Consider the following 20,445-nt stretch of genomic DNA (forward strand, 5'->3'; position numbering starts at 1 on the left):
AAATGCTGCATGGCGGCACCCTGAGCACCAGGACTGGGAGCTACCCCCGGAGCACTCCTCGTCCACCCATCACCCGGCTCCTCGTCCACAGCCTTCACCATGGATTGTAATTTCTCTGCCCTCTCCTGCTGGCTTCCCTGAACCCGGCCCGGGGCAGGCAGGCAGGAGGCACCCGAACATAAGTCTCCGAGTGAACCTTATCCAGGGATGCTCACAGAGGAGGTGTCATTATTCCCATGCACAGGGTTCGCTTGGGAGAGGACCCTCTGAGATGTCATATGGTCACACCAGCCCTCGGGAGGGGCTGGACTTGAACCCAGAAGGAGCCTACTTCCAGGATGTGTTTACTGCACTGACTACATCACCAAGGCCAAGCTAGGGAGTCATGCCGTCTCCAGGGGCTGGAGCTGCTGGACCCTGGGGTGCCCCCTCCCCCACCTCCCACAGATGCTCTCCCCACCCCCTCCCAGGTCACACGGCTTACAGAAGCAGAGGTGGTCAGAGCTGGCTGGCCCTCACAGCTGCCCAGCTGGTGTGGTTGGTGGGTTTCCCCTTGGCCCGTCAGAGGTAGGCAGCAGAGCATCTCTGTGAGAATGATGCCACTGCCTCAGGTGGACTGAAAGGGAAAGGTGTGCCTGACATTGATTGGTGATGTCTGCCACAGCCATTGGAGTGTGCAGATTGATTCGCCATGTCTGCCAGTCGCAGCACATATGGAGTAATGGGGAGGTACCAGGATCCAGTCCACGTTCACAAACAGTGCTCCAGAACAGAGAACAGTCTGCCTCTCCTGCTGCCTGTGGGCACCTGCTCAGGGGGCTGCCTGCACCAGCCTTCTCTGAGACATGGGTCAACAGTCCACAGATGGACAGGCCAGAGTTCAGGGGCCAACCCCTTCCAAGGCTGGGTCCCAGCTCACAGTCCCCACCCGGAATCCTGTCCCAACCTCGGAGCAGGGCTGGGGAACAGCAAGTACCGAGTGATCCAAAGTTTATTAGCTCATTTAATCCTTCCAACAGTCCCATGAGGCTTTTCTGTTATTTAATAGTAACAGTGAAATGTAAAACATGTTATTACACCCAAGTTACAGGTGGGACAACTCACAAGTTCAGTAACTGCGGGGTGCACGGTGGAAAGGGCAGGGCTGTGGGTCCGACCCCACCATGCAGATGTGCACAGGCCTGGCCTGAACTCACCCTGCTGCCCGGACCCAACTCATTCCCTCCAGATTTCCAGTCTCCCAGACAAGAGACCAGGGGCAGGCATATCCTCCAGGTTTGAGTTGGGCATTGTTCAGTTTCTGGCCATAGGCTGTGAGCGAGTCCCTCCACTTGGCTTGGTCTCAGCATTTTCCCCTGGAAGAGCAGGGATGCTCATCCTGCCTCGCAGCACCGGCATGAGCATACTGGGGCTTTCCTGCCAGCCTCTCTGCCCACCGCTCCCCTCTTGCCTCCCCTTCCAGGCAGGCCACCTGGCTGAACACCAGCATGTAGCTGGGCAGTTTCCTGAGCTGCTGGAGGCCGAGGCCTGTGTGGGTCAGGCCCTGCCCTGCAGGCTGTTGGGGAGCCTGTACCTCAGCCTTGCCCAGTGGGGGTCCCTTTCAACATCCATTGGTCATCCAGATTCTGGGCCATTCTCTCTGGGGCCTTTTAGCCACTTCGAGCCATAAGGGAAGTGAAGTGAAGTCACTCAGTTGTGTCTGACTCTTTGCGACCCCATGGACTGTAGCCTACCACGCTCCTCTGTCCATGGGCTTTTCCAGGCAAGAGTACTGGAGTGGGTTGCCATTTCCTTCTCCAGAAGGATCTTCCCAACTCAGGGATCAAACCCGGGTCTCCCACATTGTAGGCAGACGCTTTACTGTCTGAGCCACAAAACATGTCTAATAGCAGCTCCTGCAGCATGCTGGGCAGCTGGGCCTGGTGTGGGGAGCCCCGTGCTGGCCCACCTGACCACGTCTCCACACCTGGGGCTCGCTGAGGAGCAGCCAGGAGCAAAGCCAGCTGCAGGGATCCTTGGCAGTCCCATGTGGTGCAGAGGGCCCGCCAGGCTGTGGGGAGGAGCCCAGACTCACTGGTCAGGACCTCAGAAGGGTGGTGGCCACAGGGAAAGGGCCACAGGAACCCTCGGGTACAGCCCCCACCCCAGGTCTGCGGCAAGGGCACACAATGACCAGAGTCAAGGGCAGGGACCCTGCACCCCGGAGGCCATATCTGCCCAGGGAGGGCTGCACCTCAGAGTTTAAACCTCAGGGACCTCCTCTCTGTGCGAACGGAGGACCCACCCCCTCAGAGGTGACACAGGCCATGAGCAGCAGTTATAACAAGGGGCAGTCCTGCAGAAACCAGAAACCACCGGCCAGCTCACTGGTCAATCAAGTCCAAGGTTCAGAGTGTCCACATGCAACACCAGCCCCAAGGGGGAATCACTGTGCCGCTTCTAAGGGGCACAGAGAGGGCAGGAGCCTGCCCAGGGTCACACAGCGTCAGCCTTGCCCGCCAGCCCTCAGCCCTGACCCAGAGAATGGGCTGTGTCCCTGGTGAACAGAGGGTCTGCTTCCAGCCCCTCCTCCCCGCCTTGGACGGCCCCAGGCAGGCAGATGGGCCGGCGCTGGTACAGCCGTGGTGGCAGCTGCTCTGGGGGAGGCGAGCGGGAAGCCAGCTCCATGCCTCCCTCCCCGGCGGAACCTTCTGGATGTTTTGACTCATTCCACCACATGGTCTCACAGAACCCCAAGGAGATCTGGGGGTGGGGCCCTGCTGAGTCAAAACAGCCCTGGGGGTTTTCAGCAGAGGGGCGTGGCATCCGCCTGCTCTGCCCGGAGGCTCCCGTCCTGTCTGTGAGAAGGCTGCGAGGCATCTCCCCATTTGACGGCAGGGAAAACCGAGGCCACTGCTGGCCCCTGGGATTTCCCCTCTGACCCAGGGAGGCTCGATCAGGCCTGTCCTGAGCCCTGGGGCACACATGGAGTCCACAGCGCTTCATCCAGGGCTGTGCCCTCATCTCCTGTGTTCCCCTCGGGGGACCTTCCCGAGGCGGAGAAGTGGGGAGACCATGGTGGCCTCAGAGGCTGTGGGGAGTGCCCAAAGTCACATGACACCTTCTGCCCGTGCAGTGTGAACATTTTCACGAGGACATTTATTTTAAAACAGAGAGACTAAGGAGGCCCTGGTGCCTTGGATGGAAAACCTCTCCATGTCCACAGGCCTCACCCCAACCACACCCTCAGGCTGTGGGCGGCCTCTGTGTGCCCGGTGCTGGGCACACGAGTGTGCGGGACTTGCTCGCTCCTCCTTGACCGGGGACACCCCACGGCAGTGCAGGTGCGTGAGCTCGGGCAGTTCAGACCTGCAACTCTCCAGCACAGCAAGCTTCCAGGGAGCTAGCAGGCTTGATCCGAGCGGCAACCAGGCTCTGTTTTGGGCTATTCCGGCTCCACCCCCTTGGTTGCCAAACCCCTCAGGATGCCCACGGGGCCTCCTGGTCTCTGAAATGTCCATCTTCTGACCCTCTCTGGGCAGCACAGGGTTCAGGGGACAAGCAACTCTCCTTCCTCTCCTTCCGCATGATGGACCCCCAAGGCCTCAGGACAGATGGAGCTGGAGCGCCAGTGGTCAGCTTGATCAGGAGGATGGAGTGAGCGCCAAGCCCACCAGTGGTGGGACCACAGAATAGCAGGCAAAACAGGAGGACCGGTTTTGGGTCCCTCACCCTGGGCTCCGGCATGAAGGCTTTGGCTGCTGGCTACAAAGGCACAGCTCCGGGCAGGGATCTCCCCCAGGGATAAACTGGCCACTGCCGTGCAGTCGTGAGGGGGCATCAGGCAGACCCTGGGGGAAGCCAGGATGCCTGCTGGGTCAGCTCTACGAGTCTTCACTGCAAACCCCTGGCACACAGGAAATGTACGACTTTTTCATGCCTTAGTATTTATGTCACCACCTCCACCAGCTGAAGCCCTCAAGGCCCACAGGCAGCTCCCAGGCCATCCTCCATCCCCTTGCCCTCCTCCCTTGTGCTTCTCCTCTCCAGCTGCAAGGCCACCTTGCTGGCCCGCAAATGTGCCAGGCATGCTCCTGCCCCAGGGCCTTTGCACTGGCTGTCCCCTATACTAGAGGGCTATGCCCTGGTGGTCCCCTGGCTGCCTCCTTTCCAGGCCTCAGCTCAATGTCACCTACTCAGAAAAGCTGCATCTGGCAAGGACAGGCACCACCTCCCAGCCCCAGGCCCTGCCCATTCCTTGTTCCCTTCGTTTATTGTCCATCTCTCCCCAAACAGAGTAGCAGCCACACCAGGGCGGGTCCATCCGCTGGATTCCGGATTACGGGCCGACACATGGCAGGCCCTCAGTCGCTATTTGTCAAAGGAACAAGTGCCTAAACCAACTGTGTTCTCATCAACAGCTTATCTCATTTAAGTGTCACCCAGCTCTGAGCTGGTGCCTCACAGCCGCTGGGCGTGCACTGTGCCAGGCAGCAATGACCCCTACTCTGGGGTCAGCCTCCTGGGCTTCATCCAGGAAGGAAACAACAGTTGTAAAGGAGGGTCATCCTGGAAGGGGCACCTGTGGGCAGATGTGAGCCGGGTGGGCAGTGGCCGGTGCCTCTGGAGTTAGAAGGCAGGACCCCCAGCCCCTTTGCAGCTGGGGGTCGTGTGGCTTCCATCAGTCCCACCCCAGCAGGGAGCTCAGAGGAAGAGCGAGGAACTGAATTTCTGCCATACATCGAGAGATACATGGTCTTCTGATGTGCAGAAAAATGGAATATAATTATTTCACATACCCTCACCAGCACCTGGGTATTCGAATTCTGCCCTGTGTCCAGACAGGCTGGGGGAGGGGCGGGTCCACCTATCCTTCTCCAGGGACCTCCCTACCTGGTCCCCTGCCCCCCTGTGAGGTGACAGCTGGGATGCCCAGGGGGACAGCAGCTGTGTCAGCTGATGGGGGATGGGCACACCACCAGGTGTCAACCTGGTCCCGTTCAGGCTCAGCGGTGACCCCAAAGCCTTGGCTTCCCTGGCATGCTGGGAAAGAAACACCTAATTTCTTAGTGGCTCCGGGGGGGGGGGGGAGGAACGTCTCAACTGGGGAGACCGAAGCAAAGGTGACCCAGGGTGACCTCCACTGCCCTCCCCTCCTCTGTCCCAGGCCCAGTTCTGTGGGGTCTCCGTTCCCAGGGGCCTCCTGACCCCTCCACCCTGAAGCCTTCCATAATTCTTCCTGCAGGACTGGGGCTCCGGACCTGCCACACGGGCTCCTTATGCATGAGGAGTCCCCAGTCCTGGGCAGCCAGATGGAGGGGCAGAATCTGAGAGCCGGCACCTGGCAGGCTGTGCCGTGGAGTCTGGGGTGTCCTGGCCAGAGCAGTAGGGGCTATGCCCTCTCCTGTCTCTGAGATGCCCCTGGAGTGGGCCCTCAAGGAGCCTTTGTTTGGGAGTGAGTGGGGTCAGGTTTCAGGGAATGGCCCTGCAGAACCCTGGCTGCCTCCTCTGTGCTCCCATGCGGGCATGACCCCGGCTGCCTCCCTACACGCCCCCACATAGGCAGGACCCTGGCTGTCCATTCCTCTGTGCCCCGACGAAGGCAGGACGCATGACCTGACTCCGGGCTGGAAAGCAGATGAAATAGCTGTTTGTGGAACCAAATACAGCGACAGCTTGCAGGCAGGCAGGCCCTGCTGTTCAAACAGCACTCTCCCAGCACCCAGCGAGGGCGTCCCTGCAGCCGTGACCCTGGCATCACTGCCTGGAGATGGGGCAGTCACAGGTGACACATGTTCCTGCCCCCCTGGGCCTCCTGTGTGTCAGGTGCCCGCCTGGGCTCTGAGGCAGCAGGGCCAACAGACAGAAGTCCTGCCCTCACAGACCTGACCTCCTGGGGAGGAAACGTGGTGATGTGCAAGGAAGAGGGGGCGCTGAGGGCTGTGGGGACATGGGGGGTTGGGGATGGGGGGCACTCAGGGCAGAGGGGACTGCTAGGTGGGTTGAAGAAGGATGGTGGAAGCCATGTGGATGTGGGGTGGGACAAACAGGCAGAGGGACCTGCCAGTCCCTGGGTGCTGGCGGCACAGCAAGGCAGGTGGGTCGGGGTGAACATTTAGGGGGAGGGCTGTGTGGTCTCGAAGCCACTGGCAATCTGGCTCTGTCCCTGGAGGGGGCCTCTCTGGTTGACACATGGTGGCCCCAAACTACTTCCCCTGAGTTTGGGGGAGTGGGGAGAATGAAGCCAGAGAACAGGTGCAGCATCTTGTTCATGCCAAGGACCTGGGACACAGGTGCCAGGGAAATTCAGTGAGTGTTTGTAGAACCAAACACAAGGACAGCTTGTGGGCAGAGGAACCCTGCTGTCCCAACCACCCTCAGGCTCCTGGCGGGGCGTTCTGCCAGACAGTGACTTGGACAACTGTGTGCTCCCCACCCTACCTCCAGGCCAGGGTGTGGTCACCTGTGGAAGGGGTGAGCTGACCTAGGGGCGTGATGCAGGGAAGCCAGGTGACCAGGGCAGAAGGCTTTCCATGTGAATTCATTCCTTGAAATCTGGAGGACAGTGACTTAAACTGATGACCACTCAGCACAGCAGATGCTGTCCCAGGAGTGACCCCAGGAGAACTGAAAACACACACCCACCCAAGAAGGTGCTCGGGAAGGTTCACTCCAGATCATCCACTCTCACCAAGGGTGAAGCGGCCCAGCGGCCCTTTACTGATGATGGACACACGCAATGTGCAGATCTGAGTCACTGAATCTCAGTCATTAAAAAGAAGGAAAGCAGTGACACATGTGACAACATGGATGGATCTCAGAAACAAGGGGCCAGCCTGAGGCAGTGCTAACGAGAAGGGTCCTGCCCCTCTTCCCAGGCGTGGTGATCTGTTCACCTGGGGGCCCCAGCCCAAGAAGCGGGCAGGACAGCTACTCCCTTGCTGACCCCAACCCAGCTGGGCTGGCAGGCCCAGGAAGGAAGATGGTGAGGCTGGGCCCTACTGGTCGGTGACCTGCTACCTTCCAAGGAACACCCCACATCCGGAGGTGCACCCTTCAGAGGCCAAGAGGGGCCTCAGGATGGTCTCCCCTAATGACTTCCTGAACCAGGAGCCTAACTGGGCTGATGTTCTGTGTGACATGAGAATTATCAGCCAGAAAGGGGTCCGGGTGGCAATGAAGGGACCTCAGCCACTTTGAGACACAGAAAAGCCTCCTGAATGCGGGGTCAGGCCCAGGACCTCATGACCACCCCACCTGTCCCCTCCACTCTGAAGCCCCCAGGGCCATGCTGATCAGCGGGGCCAGGAGCTGTGCTGGTCCCTTACCAGGGATTGAATGATCACAATCGTGGAGATTTCAGAAAGGAGTTTTCACATTAACAGAGAGGGAACCGAGGCTCCAAGAAACCACACAATGTACCGCAGCTGAGGGTGAGCCTGTGGGCTGAGATTCCACCTGGGTGCCTGACACCCCGAATGAGGCTCTCCTATGACAAAGCGATGCAGGTGTGAAGTGACAGGCATCCTGAGACAGTCCATGCAGATGGTGACAAGTGTCCTGGGACAGTCCTTGTCTGTGTGCATTGACAGGCTTCCTGGGGTAGTCTGTGCAGATGGTGGTGACAAGTGTCCTGGGACAGTCTATGCAGGTGGTGGTGACAAGTGCCCTGGGACAGTCCTTGTCTGTGTGTAGTGACAGGTGGCCAGGGACAGTCCTTGTCTGTGTGCAGAGACGGGTGACCAGGGACAGTCCTTGTCTGTGTGTAGAGACAGGCGACTAGGGACAGTCCTTGTCTGTGTATAGTGACAGGTGGCCAGGGACAGTCCTTGTCTGTGGGTAGTGACAGGTGGCCAGGGACAGTCCTTGTCTGTGGGTAGTGACAGGTGGCCAGGGACAGTCCTTTTCTGTGTGTAGTGACAGTTGGTCAGGAACAGTCCTTGTCTGTGTGTAGAGACACGTGACTAGGGACAGTCCTTGTCTGTGTGTAGTGACAGGCATTCAGGGATAGTCTTTGTCTATGTATGTGTGAGCTGGGTCACCCTTCACAAGTGCTCACGGGGTCGCCGTGCAGCTGGGCTGGGACGCGTAGGTGGGATCCAGGACAACACGCACTGCTGCAGCCGTCAGAGTGTGGACGTCTAGACGGGTCACATGGCTCCTCTACGAGAGTCCTGGGCAGCTGCCCTAGGGGCAGTCAGGGAAATCACACATCCTCCTTCTGCCTGGTTTTCACAGCCTTGCACACATACTTACCTGCCCCATGTGCACCCCCTCACGTGCACACTCACACACAGGGCTCCCACGGCAGGTGATGTACACTGCGGTCCCTGGAGCGAACTGCTCCCCTCCTCCCAGGGACCTCCCTGCAGCTGCCCTGCCCCCGTCTCTACCACCAAGCAGAGGGAAGGGCAGGGCACTGGGAAGAACAGCTTTTCATGAGTAAGCACCCTTGCCTCAGACCATTCTACCAACACCCAGACCTTGGACATGGTTGGGGGGCTTCTCCACCCATCCCGGGGACTCAGGCTCAGTCCACAGAGCTGGGAGGGGGGGGCGCCTACTTCTCCTGGACATGGCCTTGCCCTCCGAGGTGCCTGTGTCTGGATGTTGCCTCTTCCTGGCCCTGTCCCCCTTTCACCTGTCCCCCAGGACCATCTTCTCAAAATGCAAACCTGCAAACCTGATCAGCTCCCACCACTCAGCTCCACTCAGGGGGCTGCCCTGGGCCCTGGAGACTCCAGGGACAAAGGCCAGAGTCCTGTCCAGGTCCATCAGCCCCACGGTCCTCCTGTTTGGCTCCGGCCCCTCCTGTTTGTGGTTTGTCACCTCTGCATGGTCGTCCCCAACTACACATCTCAGAGCCACACGCCTGCACCCCCAGGGCCACCACAGCGCCCCTCGGCAGAGCCGCCACTGGGGAACCCCCTGTGCCTGCGCCTCGCCCTGTCTGACACGGTGGTCACCAGCTGACCAGCAAGGCTGTTCGGAACTCAGACTCAAAGCAAATGTAAAACACACGTGGAATTTCAAAGTGTTTTTGAAAAAGATCTCAATACTTAAAAAAAAAAATCAACTACATGCTGAGATAACAACATTTTGGAGACACCAGGTTAAATAACACATATCACTAGAATCATGTGGGTTTCCTTCTCCTTTTCTCCTTTTTCTCCACATGGCCACAACCCTAACTGGCAAATGTCTGCACTGCGTGGGCATGGCTCACTGGGCCATGTAGGCTGATGCATCCTGGGAGAAACTGCCCTTCAGAGCATCTCCTGTGGTCACAGTCTTGGGGGTCCCAGGGTGCACATGGCAAGTCCCACCCAGTAATAGCTGCTAGGATCACAAGCCAAGCAAACAAGCTCCAAACTGCAGAAAGCCCCTGAATGGTCCAAGGAGACGCCAAGAGTAGAGAGTCTGTCTCAGGGCACGGGGACTCCCTGTCACACACAGTTGGACTCCAGGGAGATATCTGGGCAAAGACCACATGGGAGGGACAAGACCAGCAGTCGGTGGGCCTTATGGAGAGGGTCTCAGAGCCCCAACCTGAGCCTTCACGAGTGGGGATCTGCCCCGGGTAAAAAGAATACCTGCAAGGCTGCCCGGTCCAGTGCAGGCTCTGCAGACGGGGTCACTGCAGGGCAGTGTCGTCCTGTCCCCTGCCTGGAGACGGGCGCCTTGGTGGGATAAGGCAGGACCGCTCTTCGTGGGAGTGGAAGGGACCACGTGCCCTTCGCTCTCCTGCCCCGAAGTTCTCCACAGGGGCAGAAGGGCCTCTCTTGCACAGGTGTGCAAGTGTCAGCACACGAACAGCTGCCCTCCCCACCACCCTGCACGCAGCCAGCTCGGATGCGGAATGCTGCCCTCCGGCCCACACTGACTCCTCAGAGGCAGGGAGGTGGGGAGAAAAGGCCCCTGGTTCACTGTGCTCACGAGTCCAGGCAGGGCTGGGTGAGGCTGGGGAAGCCCAAGGCTCCCGGGAGAAGACACAACAGCCACCTGGGGACCCAGGTGTGGGGGGAGGATGGAGGCTCCCGAGTTGGAATCCCACCTCTGCCACCAAGTAACCATGGGACCTGGTTTCCCACTGGGCCCCAGTTTCCCCCATGAACCGGGGGTGGGGGGGAGCGCAGAGTGGAGCATGGTCCCTGGGGACACTCAGGTCCTGTGCTCAGCTCTGAGCTGTGTCCCCAGCGTGGGGACTGGGTCAGCAGGCACAGGGGTCTGGGCTCCACTGAGGACACAGCCCATCTCTCTGGACCTGGGGCAGGAGGACACAGGTGTGGACTGCAATCAGAGCAACAGGGTGTGACATGGAGCTGCCCGACACTCACACCCACCAGTGAAACCCAGGACGCACTGCGTGTCCCCCAGAGAGGGCCTGTGACAACCACGTCTAGAGCCACCCGTCAGCAAGATACGTAGGACCATCCACCCTCCTCACAATCCCAAGAGGGAGGAGCCAGTGAGACTGTGTTTAGCATCGAAATAGACTCAGAGAGGGTGAGTGGAGTGCCGAGGGTCACACAGCCACCACCAGGAGGGGAATCAGCCTCCAAATCCCAGCAGCTCAGAGAAGCTGGGTGGTGTCCTCTCCCTCCCCTTCCCCACAGCCTGGATACACAAGGCAGAAGCTCCCCAAACTGGGTGGGGGCTGCAGCCTCCTCTGGTCCTGAACACCCCCACTTCTCCAGCCTCTCAACACACTCCTCGCCTGCCTGTCAGAGGGGCCACTGCAGCCGGAAGCCTCTCCTTTCCTCCCTGACTTCACTCTGGCTTTTCTGGGTCCTCCCGGGTCGGGATCACCAGGTGAGCACTTCCTGTGGGTCCCACACGTGGCCCGGGGCCGTCATGTACACAGGGAGCTCTACCAACCTGTCCCGGCAGCTGTGACTCCTGCCCTACCTCCGCTGTGGACTTTTCTCTGCCCAAGTAAACAGAAGGCGCCCAGGGCCAGACACCCTTCCCAAACTCCTCCCGCCACATCCACCATGCTCCAGCCTCAGGGGCAGCAGGGGGTCTGAGCACCCAGGCCCCGGGGAGGCTAGAAGCATGCGTGGACAAGGAGTGGGATGGACAGCGGTGGCCAGGAGCCTGCGGGTGGACAGTCGATCAGGGCTGCGGGCGCCCCGGCCCCAGGAGGCAGCTTCCTTATCACAGCCAAATGCATCTTTGCTTTCCTTCCTGCCGACATCTGGCCCCCGGCGCGTCCCCGGTTACAGCAAGCAGAAGTCCCAACTTCTGTTTTATTGCCAAAGGTCGTCGGAGGCCCCACTCAGCCATCACCCCACGCCACATGCGTGCCGTGAACTCAGAAGCAAGGGCTGGGAACCCACGACTCACTTTCCTTGTCCCGAGTTTCCATCCTGAGCGCCAGTCCTCTGCCTAGGTCTTTCCACTGAGGCTACAAAGGTGACGCCAGCCCAGAGTTTGCTTCCAGAAACCAAGCTCTTGCTGCCATTGTGGTTCTGGAACAGGGCCAGGCCATCTTCCAAACGCAGCAGAAAGCTCCAGGGGCCTGTCCACCCCCTGTGCCACGGGAGCAGCACCCACCTCTCATGAGCTTCTCTGGCCTCAGTGTTCCCATGTGGAGAATGGCATGTCAAGGGTGCCCACCTTCAGGGTTGTTCTGAGGTCAAATGAGGGGCAAAGCCTACAGCCAGCCTGTGAGCTGTTGTTGAGGCTGCGTGACAATGACTCTACCCCCTGCCTGGGTGACCCTGTGACCAGTGACACAGCCATGGGTGACAAGCACCTTCCAGGTCAGTCCGGTCCAGTAAGTTCGATTGTGGCCACATTCCTGCATTTACCAGTTTCAGAGTTCAGGCTCCTCCTCCACCCCCTGCCCCCACCCCCCAGGTCTGGGAAGTGACACTAGCTGCCCAACAGAATGCTATGCCTGGATACCCTGTTATAACAGCCAGACAATGGCCAATGCTGTCCAGAGGGCCTTGAAAGGACACCGACCACCTCAGCTCCTATCCTGGGTGGTGGGAAGAGGAGGGGGCTGGCCTCAGGCCTCTGCAACCCAGACAAGGCAGAAGGTACTCATCCTCCCGGCCCTGATCCCCGTGGCCCCTACCCCCAGGGAATGCCCTGGGTGTCAGTTGTTACTGTGCCCACGTGCCAGAGTCTGTGTCCAGGTGACAGTGCTGACATCTGGGGCACTAACCCCTTGTCAGTGCCCAGCAGGTGTGGGAGGAATCCTTACAGGCAGGCAGGGGGCCCGGCCCACAGACACGGATGCCAGGAGGCTGCTGTCTGGAGGGAGGACCGGGGCTCCTCTCGTGGGATCAACAGCCTGCACCTCCCTGGGCATCTGTGAAACAGGGAAAGCCCCACCATGGGCTGTCCCACAGACTCGGGGTGGTGAGTTTTGAGTGCAGAGCCTGGCTAGGCAATGCCCCGGGGTGACTTGTGCTGCTGGGGGCTGGAGAGGAACCATGTGTCTGAGAGCCACACCACAGGCAGGATGGAGCTGCCCCATGGAAGTGCCTGCTCCCTCCTCAGAACAGCACTCATTTAGCACCTACTGTGTGCAAGCTCTTCAGCACACTCCTGTTTTGGATTCTGAGCACACACGTGCGCACGCACACACACACACTGGTGAGGAAACTCAGATGAGCTGAAGTCAACCACCATCCTGCAAGCCCGGGAGGAATCAGACAACCCAAACACAACTGGACAGAGGAGGGAGGCCGCCGAGAGTGCCAGGGCACTTCCGGATGGTAGGGAAATGCCTCCTTGGATGCCAGCTGCCCTCCCTGACTGCCCAGGAACTAGCAGCACTCAGAGCCAGCCCCCCCTGCCCCCAGGGCAGCCTCGCAGGCTTGGATCCTGCGGATTACTGACCCAGCCTGCCGGCGTCTCCAGATCCTTGCGTAGGAAGGAAAATTAATTTCTTCCAGTCATGCAGAAATGAAAATATGTGCAGCCAAATCAGAGAGATTTCCTGGAGGTGGTAACTCAGTTACGTGGATCACCTGGTCACAGAGGGAGGGCTGGCAGGTGGCCTGGGCACCCCCGGGGGTCTCAGAGAAGGACCTCCACCCCACATCTGCCAGCTCGCTGGCCTGGCGGGGGGGGGGCCCTGGGTGGGCCTGTGAGACACGTCCCCTCCCCCAGTCACACACGGATCAAGGCGGCTCCAGAGAGAGCCGGATTCTGCCAGAAAACTGGTCCTAATGTGACATTCCCTCCCACCCGAGTCCGCCTAGCTCTCGGGAGCCCTGAGTGCCACATCTGTTTCTGCGCTCAGCGCCCCTCCCCTCCTCGTTCCTCGCACGTATGAGGGTGGCTCAGCCACACAAGCCCCACGCACCCCGGCTCTTTAGGGACCGGGCTGTTGGCTGCACAGAGCAGAACCCTCTGCCTCCTGGGGGTCCCCAAGCAGAGGACAGAAGTGGGGGTTGGGTGACACACAAGACCCTAGTGTCCATCGCAGTGCCAGCCCTCTGTGAATGTGCCCTGCCCCAGAAAGGATGCCCCCTGGGGCCCAACCTGAAGAAGTTTCTCAAACCTTGTGGCAACTTGGGAGAGCAACGCAGGGATCCAGAACAGCTGCCCGTCCTCTGCCCCCAGCCAACCCCTGTCCTTTGAGGGTGGCCGCCCTGGGAACCTCCTGTTTCTGGGTCCAGGGAGGAAACACACACCCAGTTAGACATAATGATTTGGCATCCTGGCTGCCGGTCAAAGTAGGGGCCTGACTGTTGCTCAGATCACCCCTCACAGTAGCACAAGATCTCTGTTCTCAAAGGAAATATTTTTCTCCCCGGCCTCTAGAACAGGCCAGAGGTCAGCCAGCCTCAGCCCCAGTGCTGGGGAATACAGTTATCCTGGTGGGGAGGCTGCGGGGGCCTGGCACTCCTCTGAGCACACACACAGTTTCCGGGGGGCCGGAAGGAGGGACAGCCTGAGGCTGTGTGTTCAGAGCCGGCGGCTCAGAGTGTGGCTTGCCACCAGCCCTGCTGCCTTCTGCTCCACGTAAGCCCGTCTAGGGCTGAATTTCCAGCCATCTGTCCCTCCACGTCGGCTCACACCTCCCTCCCTGCCGTTCCCACAGCCTGGCTCTGGGCCTGCCCAACATGCAGATGGACGGTTCCCAAAGCCTGTGAGTGGGACCGCTGCCACCGGGCTTTGCCCGAGGCCCCGGAGCTGACAGGATCCAGAGGCTGTTATTTAAGATCTCCTCCCCACCCTGGGAGCTGGGGCAGGACATCCCCCAGGGCAGTCTTCACCCCTAAAAATGTTCAATGCCTCTGCGCTGGGCGGCATGTCCAGGGATCAAAACAAGAAGGGGAGGGGCTAGAGGGAGCTCTGGCCCGCCTCCCCAGCCAGGCCACAGGCACGTCCATCTCTTAGAGTGTCACCCACTGTCCCCCCGGACTAGTCCCCTGTCACCTGGCCCAGGCCCTCTTTGTCAGGAAGCGCAGGCAAAGCAGGGGAACCCGCAAGACTCCTCACCTTCCACACGCAGGTCCCACCTTAGGTCTGACCACACCCCCAGCAGGTCAAGCTCCAGCTCACCTCGGGGGTGGTCAGTGGGCGGGCACTGAGTGGGCTGGCCCCACCCCGCTGTGGGCTCCAACTTTGCAAAGTGGGGAGGGGGTCCCTAGGAGGCCTATGCACTCTGTGCTGCTTCAAGGAGACCCCGGGACAGCAGCCACGGACGGAGTCGAGTGACAACGGCGGCAGCGCGGACGGACGGACGAGGCACTTACGGTCCAGAGGTCCGGCGGACCGGAGGCGATTGCACTCTCGCGACCCGGTTCCAGAAGTGGCTTTTCCTTCGAACTCGGTCCCTGCCTCCGTAACTTGGGGGCAACCCGCGCGCTGTCTTCTGGCGCCGACCGCGCTCAGGGGCGAGGCGGGGCCGTGGCGCGCGGGGCGGCCGCCCGGGCCATCCCCAGGCCGGTCTCCGGCCGCTCGCTCCGCCCGCCGGCCGCCCGCACGGGAACAAAGCGCTCACGCCGCCCCGGGCGGTCTCCGGCCTCCGCGGCCCGCGCCGGGTCCAGCCGCCGCGCCTTTGGCTCGCGGGCGCCGGCTCCGGCTGCCGCGCGCTCGCCCGAGCGTCTCACGGGGCTCCGCGGCCCCCGCCCCGCGCGCCCCGCCTCCGCCTCCTGTCCCCCGCCGCCGCCGCTGCGCCACCTGCCTCCCGCCCGGCGCCCATCGCGCTCAGCTCCGCCCCGGGGCGCCGGGCTCCGTGCGGGGCCGGCGCGGGAGAGTGGCTCCGCCCGCCGCCGCCCCAGCCACTCGGGCTGTCGCGGACCCCGGGGCGCGCCCTGAGAACTCGGCCGAGGGCGCTGGCCAGCCGCGGGGGCCGGAGGCTCTAGGGCGCAGCCGGCGGCCAGCAGCTCGGGTGCGAGTGTGAGGGCCGCGCGGGCGGGTGTGAGTCGGGAGAGCGCGGGTGCGCGGGGTGTCCGGGTGGGCGCGCTGTGCTGTGCGGAGAGAGACGCGCGCCGCTCGGTGGGGAGGGATGCCCGTGAAGGGAGCGTGGGGGCCGCGGAGCCAGGAGCGCAGAGGGTGCGGGAGCGCGGGGTGGCTTGCTGGGACGCACGGGGGCCGGGGGGGGGGGCGCGGGTGGCGGGTGTTAGTGTGGGTGCCGTGGGCGGGGAGCGCGAGGTGCCGTGAGGAAAGCCGTGAGGGTGCCTTGCAGGGAGCGCGGGAGGCGCGCCAGCGGGCCCCTCGCCCGTGCCCACCCCCGCCGGCTCTTCAGGCCGCGCCCTGGGCGGCCGGGTGGGGGCCCGGAGCGGAGCGCGCTGCCGCGCACACCCACCTCGGAGCAATCGGCGGCGCCCGCCTCGCAGCTTTACGGCCGCGATGTCTGGAGTCCGGGCGGGAGGAGAGCAGCAGGCGCCCCTCCTCCGGCCGCCGCCCCCCCTCCACCCCCGCAGCGTGGGCCGGGTCGGAGCCGCCTCCGCGCTCTGCCGGCAGGGGGCGTCCTCCCGCTGCGCCCCGCTCTCAGTGCCTGTGGCCTCGGGCCCACGCTGACCCAGTTACCCGCAGGAGTGCGGGGACACCGGACCCGGGCTCGCAGCCTCTGGCCTGGGGCGTTTGCCTGTGTTCTGCATTATTTGCATCCCATTCGTTTAATTTCAGTCTGCAGGACTGCCGAGCCGCTGCCCTGGCCTCTGTGCCCCCCCTTCTCTCTGCCTTGCAGCCCTCACCGTACCTCACCCCCGGCACCTATTTGCCTCTTTCCCTAAAGTGCTTTGCAGCATATCTGATGCATCCGCCCGGTTAGTATATTTTGGTTAAATCGGTGCCATTCCCCCTTTCGGCCTCCCCCAACCCACACAGACTGTTTCCTCGAGACAAGCTGGGGGTCCCAGAGAATCGGTCTTAGGAGACAGAGGGTCCAGAACTCGAAACAGCAGAGCCCTGATCTACATCTTGTTTGGCATAAATCTGAATGTGAAGATCCAAGGTCCCCAGTTCCCAAGTTCAAAAATACATCAGTATGCCAAAAAAACAACCTTCTCCTTGAAGGTGAGGGTGGGATGTTCCGAAAGAACAGCATGTATATTATCTATGGTGAAACAGATCACCAGCCCAGGTGGGATGCATGAGACAAGTACTCGGGCCTGGTGCACTGGGAAGACCCAGAGGAATCGGGTGGAGAGGGAGGTGGGAGGGGGGATCGGGATGGGGAATATGTGTAACTCTATGGCTGATTCATGTCAGTGTATGACAAAACCCACTGAAATGTTGTGAAGTGATTGGCCTCCAACTAATAAAAAAAAGAAAAAAGAAAAAAACAACCTTCTCCTTGAGTGAGCCACACCCCCACCCCCCACCCCCACCCCCGTCACTGGGGCAAGTTGGGCAAAGGAAGCCAGCAGAAACACAATGCAAGGCTCTGGGCAGAGAGTCATCCCTGCCTTATCCTCATGGCCACTCCCAGGGGCACTGGACAGAGTCTCTGGGTTACCAACTAGCTGTGTGGCCCCTGCCAGTCCCTGACCTCCTGCGTCTCTATCCTTGTGGAGATAAGAGAAGATAAGAGAAGTGTGGTGAAGGATTACCTGGAACACAATTTTCTGGCATCTCCCTTCCCCTGACTTTCAGAATGTGATCAGGTGTGGACCCCTCCTGTCCCAGGGTGGAGCAGATGGTCCTGAACTTGTGTGTAGAGATGACGAATAGATTCAAGAGATTAGATCTGGTAGACAGAATGCCTGAAGAACTATGGACGGAGGTTCATAACACTGTACAGGAGGCAGTGACCAAAACCATCCCCCCAAAAATGAAATGCAAGAAGGCAAAGTAGTTGTCTGAGGAGGGCTTACAAATAGATGAGAAAAGAAGAGAAGGGAAAGGCAAAGGAGAAAAGGATGCAGAGTTCCAGGGAATAGCAGGGAAAAATAAAGCCTTCTTGAGTGAACAGTGCAAAGTAATAGAGGAAAACAATAGAATGGGAAAGACTAGAGATCTCTTCAAGAAGATTGGAGATACCAAGGGAACATTTCATGCAAAGTTGGGTCACAGAAGAATGCGGATCTAAAAGTAAGCGTCCCAGACTTCCCACACCAGGGTTCACTGATACCAGCTCCCTTATTTCATGAACTCTGAAGCACCACTGATGTTAAGATACTCCTCATTTCATGCACCATTAAGAAAAGAGAATGCTCTCCCAGTTATCCTAAGACGCCTCTACATTTCAGAGATGTTAACAAGCCACCAGTGGGCCAGGTGGAGCATTGAGCAGCAAGCAGACAGCCCGAAGCCCACCTTGGTGCTCTCAGCTGGGCAGGGAGGTGGACCGACTGACAACACCGAATTCTCACAGAGCGTTAGCAGAAGCTGGGCCTAGCCTGGGGTCTGCTGCATCTCATCCCCTGCAAACAGCACATGGTTGTCAGTTCTTTGTGTTAAATTACCAGTTGCAACATCACTGATTTAAGCAGGGTATTGAACACCACTGGAGATGTGGCAGATCTCAAAACACCAGGAATAAAACAGCAATCATCAGAGACCACACGCTCAGGCCCCGAGCCAGCCCGAAGGCTCCTGAGTCCCCGCCTGGGAGGACTGAGGCCTGCGCTGAGTGATCAGAGGGATGGCCAGGCCAGTTTGACCTCGTCAACAGTCATGGTGAGTCATGGCAGGAGCTGTCACACTGAGGAGGGTTTGCTGATGGTAGGCACTGAGCTGAGCACCTAACTCTCCCTCAGCTGTCAGGCAGATGCTCCTGGAGCCCCCACGTTATGGGTGGAGGGACAGAGGCTCCGAGTGGCTGCATGGGTGGAAGCTGAATGCTTCACAGCCTCTACCCTTTGGGCTCCCTGTTGCCTCCCCTGGGCTCCCCTCATCCTAGAAGTGGCCTCAGCACAACCCCTGGGTCTTTGGCAAAGCTGGAGTCCCACCATGCCAGTTCAACCTGGGCATCCAGCCACTGCAGACCACTTGTCTGTAAAATTAATTCTGGGACTTCCCTGGTAGTCCAGTGGCTAAAACTCCACACTCCCAATGCAGGAGGCCTGTGTTCCATCCCTGGTCAGGGAACTAGGTCCTACAGGCTGCAGCTAAAGATCCTGAATGCCACAAGGAGGAGAGAAGATCCCACGTGTGGCAACCGAGACCCAGCACAGCAGGATAAATAAATATTAGAACAAGACGAAATAATTCGGAGTGATGACGGACTTCCTCAAATACGTTTCTGTTGTACGTAGAAATCTTCACCAGAAGTTTAAATAGTTGCCAAGAGGATAAAATCTGCTGCACCGTTAAGTATGGATATTTCAAAATAAGAGAGAATCTGCTGGTCTAGTAGTGATAGCGTTTTGATAGCCATCCTTGTCCGCTTAAAAATCCACAAACTAACTCTTCTTTAACATCTGAATTTTCACCAACTTCCAAGCTGACACAATGAGCTTTTAGATACAGTATCAAAAGCATGATCCAGGAAAGAAAAATTGGGTCAGTTTGACTTCATTAAAATTTAAAACTTCTGTGAAAGATACTATTAAGAGAATAAAAAGACAAGCCACAGAATGGGAGAAGATATTTGCAAGACACACACCCAATAAAGAACTATTTTCCAAAATATATAGACTCTGCTTCTCTGACGCCTGACTTTTCACATAGCCCCTTCCCTCCCTCACTGTATGTTTCTATTCTGCCCAACAGAATTTTGCCCTAGTTTCGGTTTGAAATTATTTAGATTCCTGTATCACACGAAAGTATGTAAAGATATTGGGATCTCAAGATTTAAACATTCTCTTGTGTTCAAGTTTGTCTTCTACATTGGGTTATTGTTTTAATTACAAGTGGTGTGTAGCTGATAAAAATAATGTGAATTTATTACACATTTTGAGAATTATTAAACATAAAAGGTAAATTTTTTATTAGAAATGCCTAATAAATGGGCAGGTTTTTTGAAGCAGTGTGTATCCACCCATACATATTCCTTATTTCCAAGAAAAGGAGTACAACTCGAATCCCATTCCTATACGGATTTTTACTGTGAAACTATAAGAAGCCCCAGTTACACAAGTAAACAGATCAGCAGAGGATGAGATGGTTAGATAGCATCATTGACACAGTGGACATGAATCTGAGCAAACTCTGGGAGATAGTGAAGGACAGGGAAGCCTGGCATACTGCAGTCCATGGGGGTCACAAAGAATCAGACACGACTGAGCCACTGAACAATAACGAGAGGCTCATGTGCTCTAGTGACACCACCGTGGCCTCCTTCCATTAGTTTTCTGCCCCGGACCTCAGGGTGACCAGTCACAAGAATGATTTTTAAAGACTGTCAGCTGACAAATTCATGGGCCTCCGTCAATTTTGTTGCAAAGACTGGAAACAGTCTGAATTGCAAGAAGCTTTGTTTGCTGCAAGCAGGGAGACAGAGAGGCATCATGGGTAAGCCCAGCAGGGGGTACTGACCTTTTTTGGGGACGTGAGAGAGGGGTGACTGTGCAAAGGAAGCTGGGAAGAGGGACTGCACCAGGGCCCAGGTGGGTGGCGTCCTGCCCTGGCCATCAGCTGAGCTGGTGTGGGGACCAGATTCTGTGGCTTTAAGTCAACCACAAAGGCAGGGAAAGAGCCTAAGCAGAAAGAGTCTTGAGCTCCAGCAGGAAGGTGCCTGGACCCAGGGGCATTTCTCAGTTCCCCAACCCACCTGGATCCAGGGGTGGCTCCTCCTGCAGAAGGGGAGGCTCACCTAGAGCCCCACACAGACACAGCAGGAGGGCCAAGCAGGAGGGCCGTGGAGCTCATCCTGTGTGCCTGGCATCAGGTCTGCAGAGCACAGCTGTGCAGGGTCCCAGTAGACAGTCAGGGAAGGCAGGTGTGGCTGTATCGGGGGGCAGAGGTGCTTGCCTTCACAACCCCCAGGACAGCTCTGCCTGTCACCAAGGGGCTCTGTCAACCATGTCTGAAACACCTTCTTGGGGTGTCCATGGAGAATGCTGTCGCTCACCTCCTCTTCCACCTTCCAGGTACGACACCAACTCC

The 20,445-nt window shown here is 58.8% G+C and overlaps 1 protein-coding gene across 9 annotated transcripts in view; it reads right to left on the minus strand.

The window, feature by feature from the left end:
* Positions 1–20,445, minus strand: part of CBFA2T3 (CBFA2/RUNX1 partner transcriptional co-repressor 3) — an 81,250-nt gene that overhangs the window by 40,029 nt on the left and 20,776 nt on the right. Inside the window, exon 1 of one of the 9 annotated variants that reach the window (XM_043898297.1) lies at positions 15,758–15,925. The exons of 4 other annotated variants lie outside the window; for them this stretch is intronic. Coding sequence is in view for 1 of the 5 variants with exons in the window: in XM_043898293.1 (XP_043754228.1) it covers positions 11,326–11,347 (22 nt within the window). In the remaining 4 variants the exon portion in view is untranslated. Of the gene's footprint in view, positions 1–11,325; positions 11,529–13,501; positions 13,612–14,702; positions 14,946–15,757; positions 15,926–20,445 lie in introns of those variants that run through there. 4 more of the 9 variants (XM_043898296.1, XM_043898294.1, XM_043898292.1 and 1 more) reach the window with 4 other exon arrangements.

This window comes from Cervus elaphus, chromosome 4 (assembly GCF_910594005.1).
Source record: "Cervus elaphus chromosome 4, mCerEla1.1, whole genome shotgun sequence".
In the NCBI taxonomy this organism is placed as follows: Eukaryota; Metazoa; Chordata; class Mammalia; order Artiodactyla; family Cervidae; genus Cervus; species Cervus elaphus.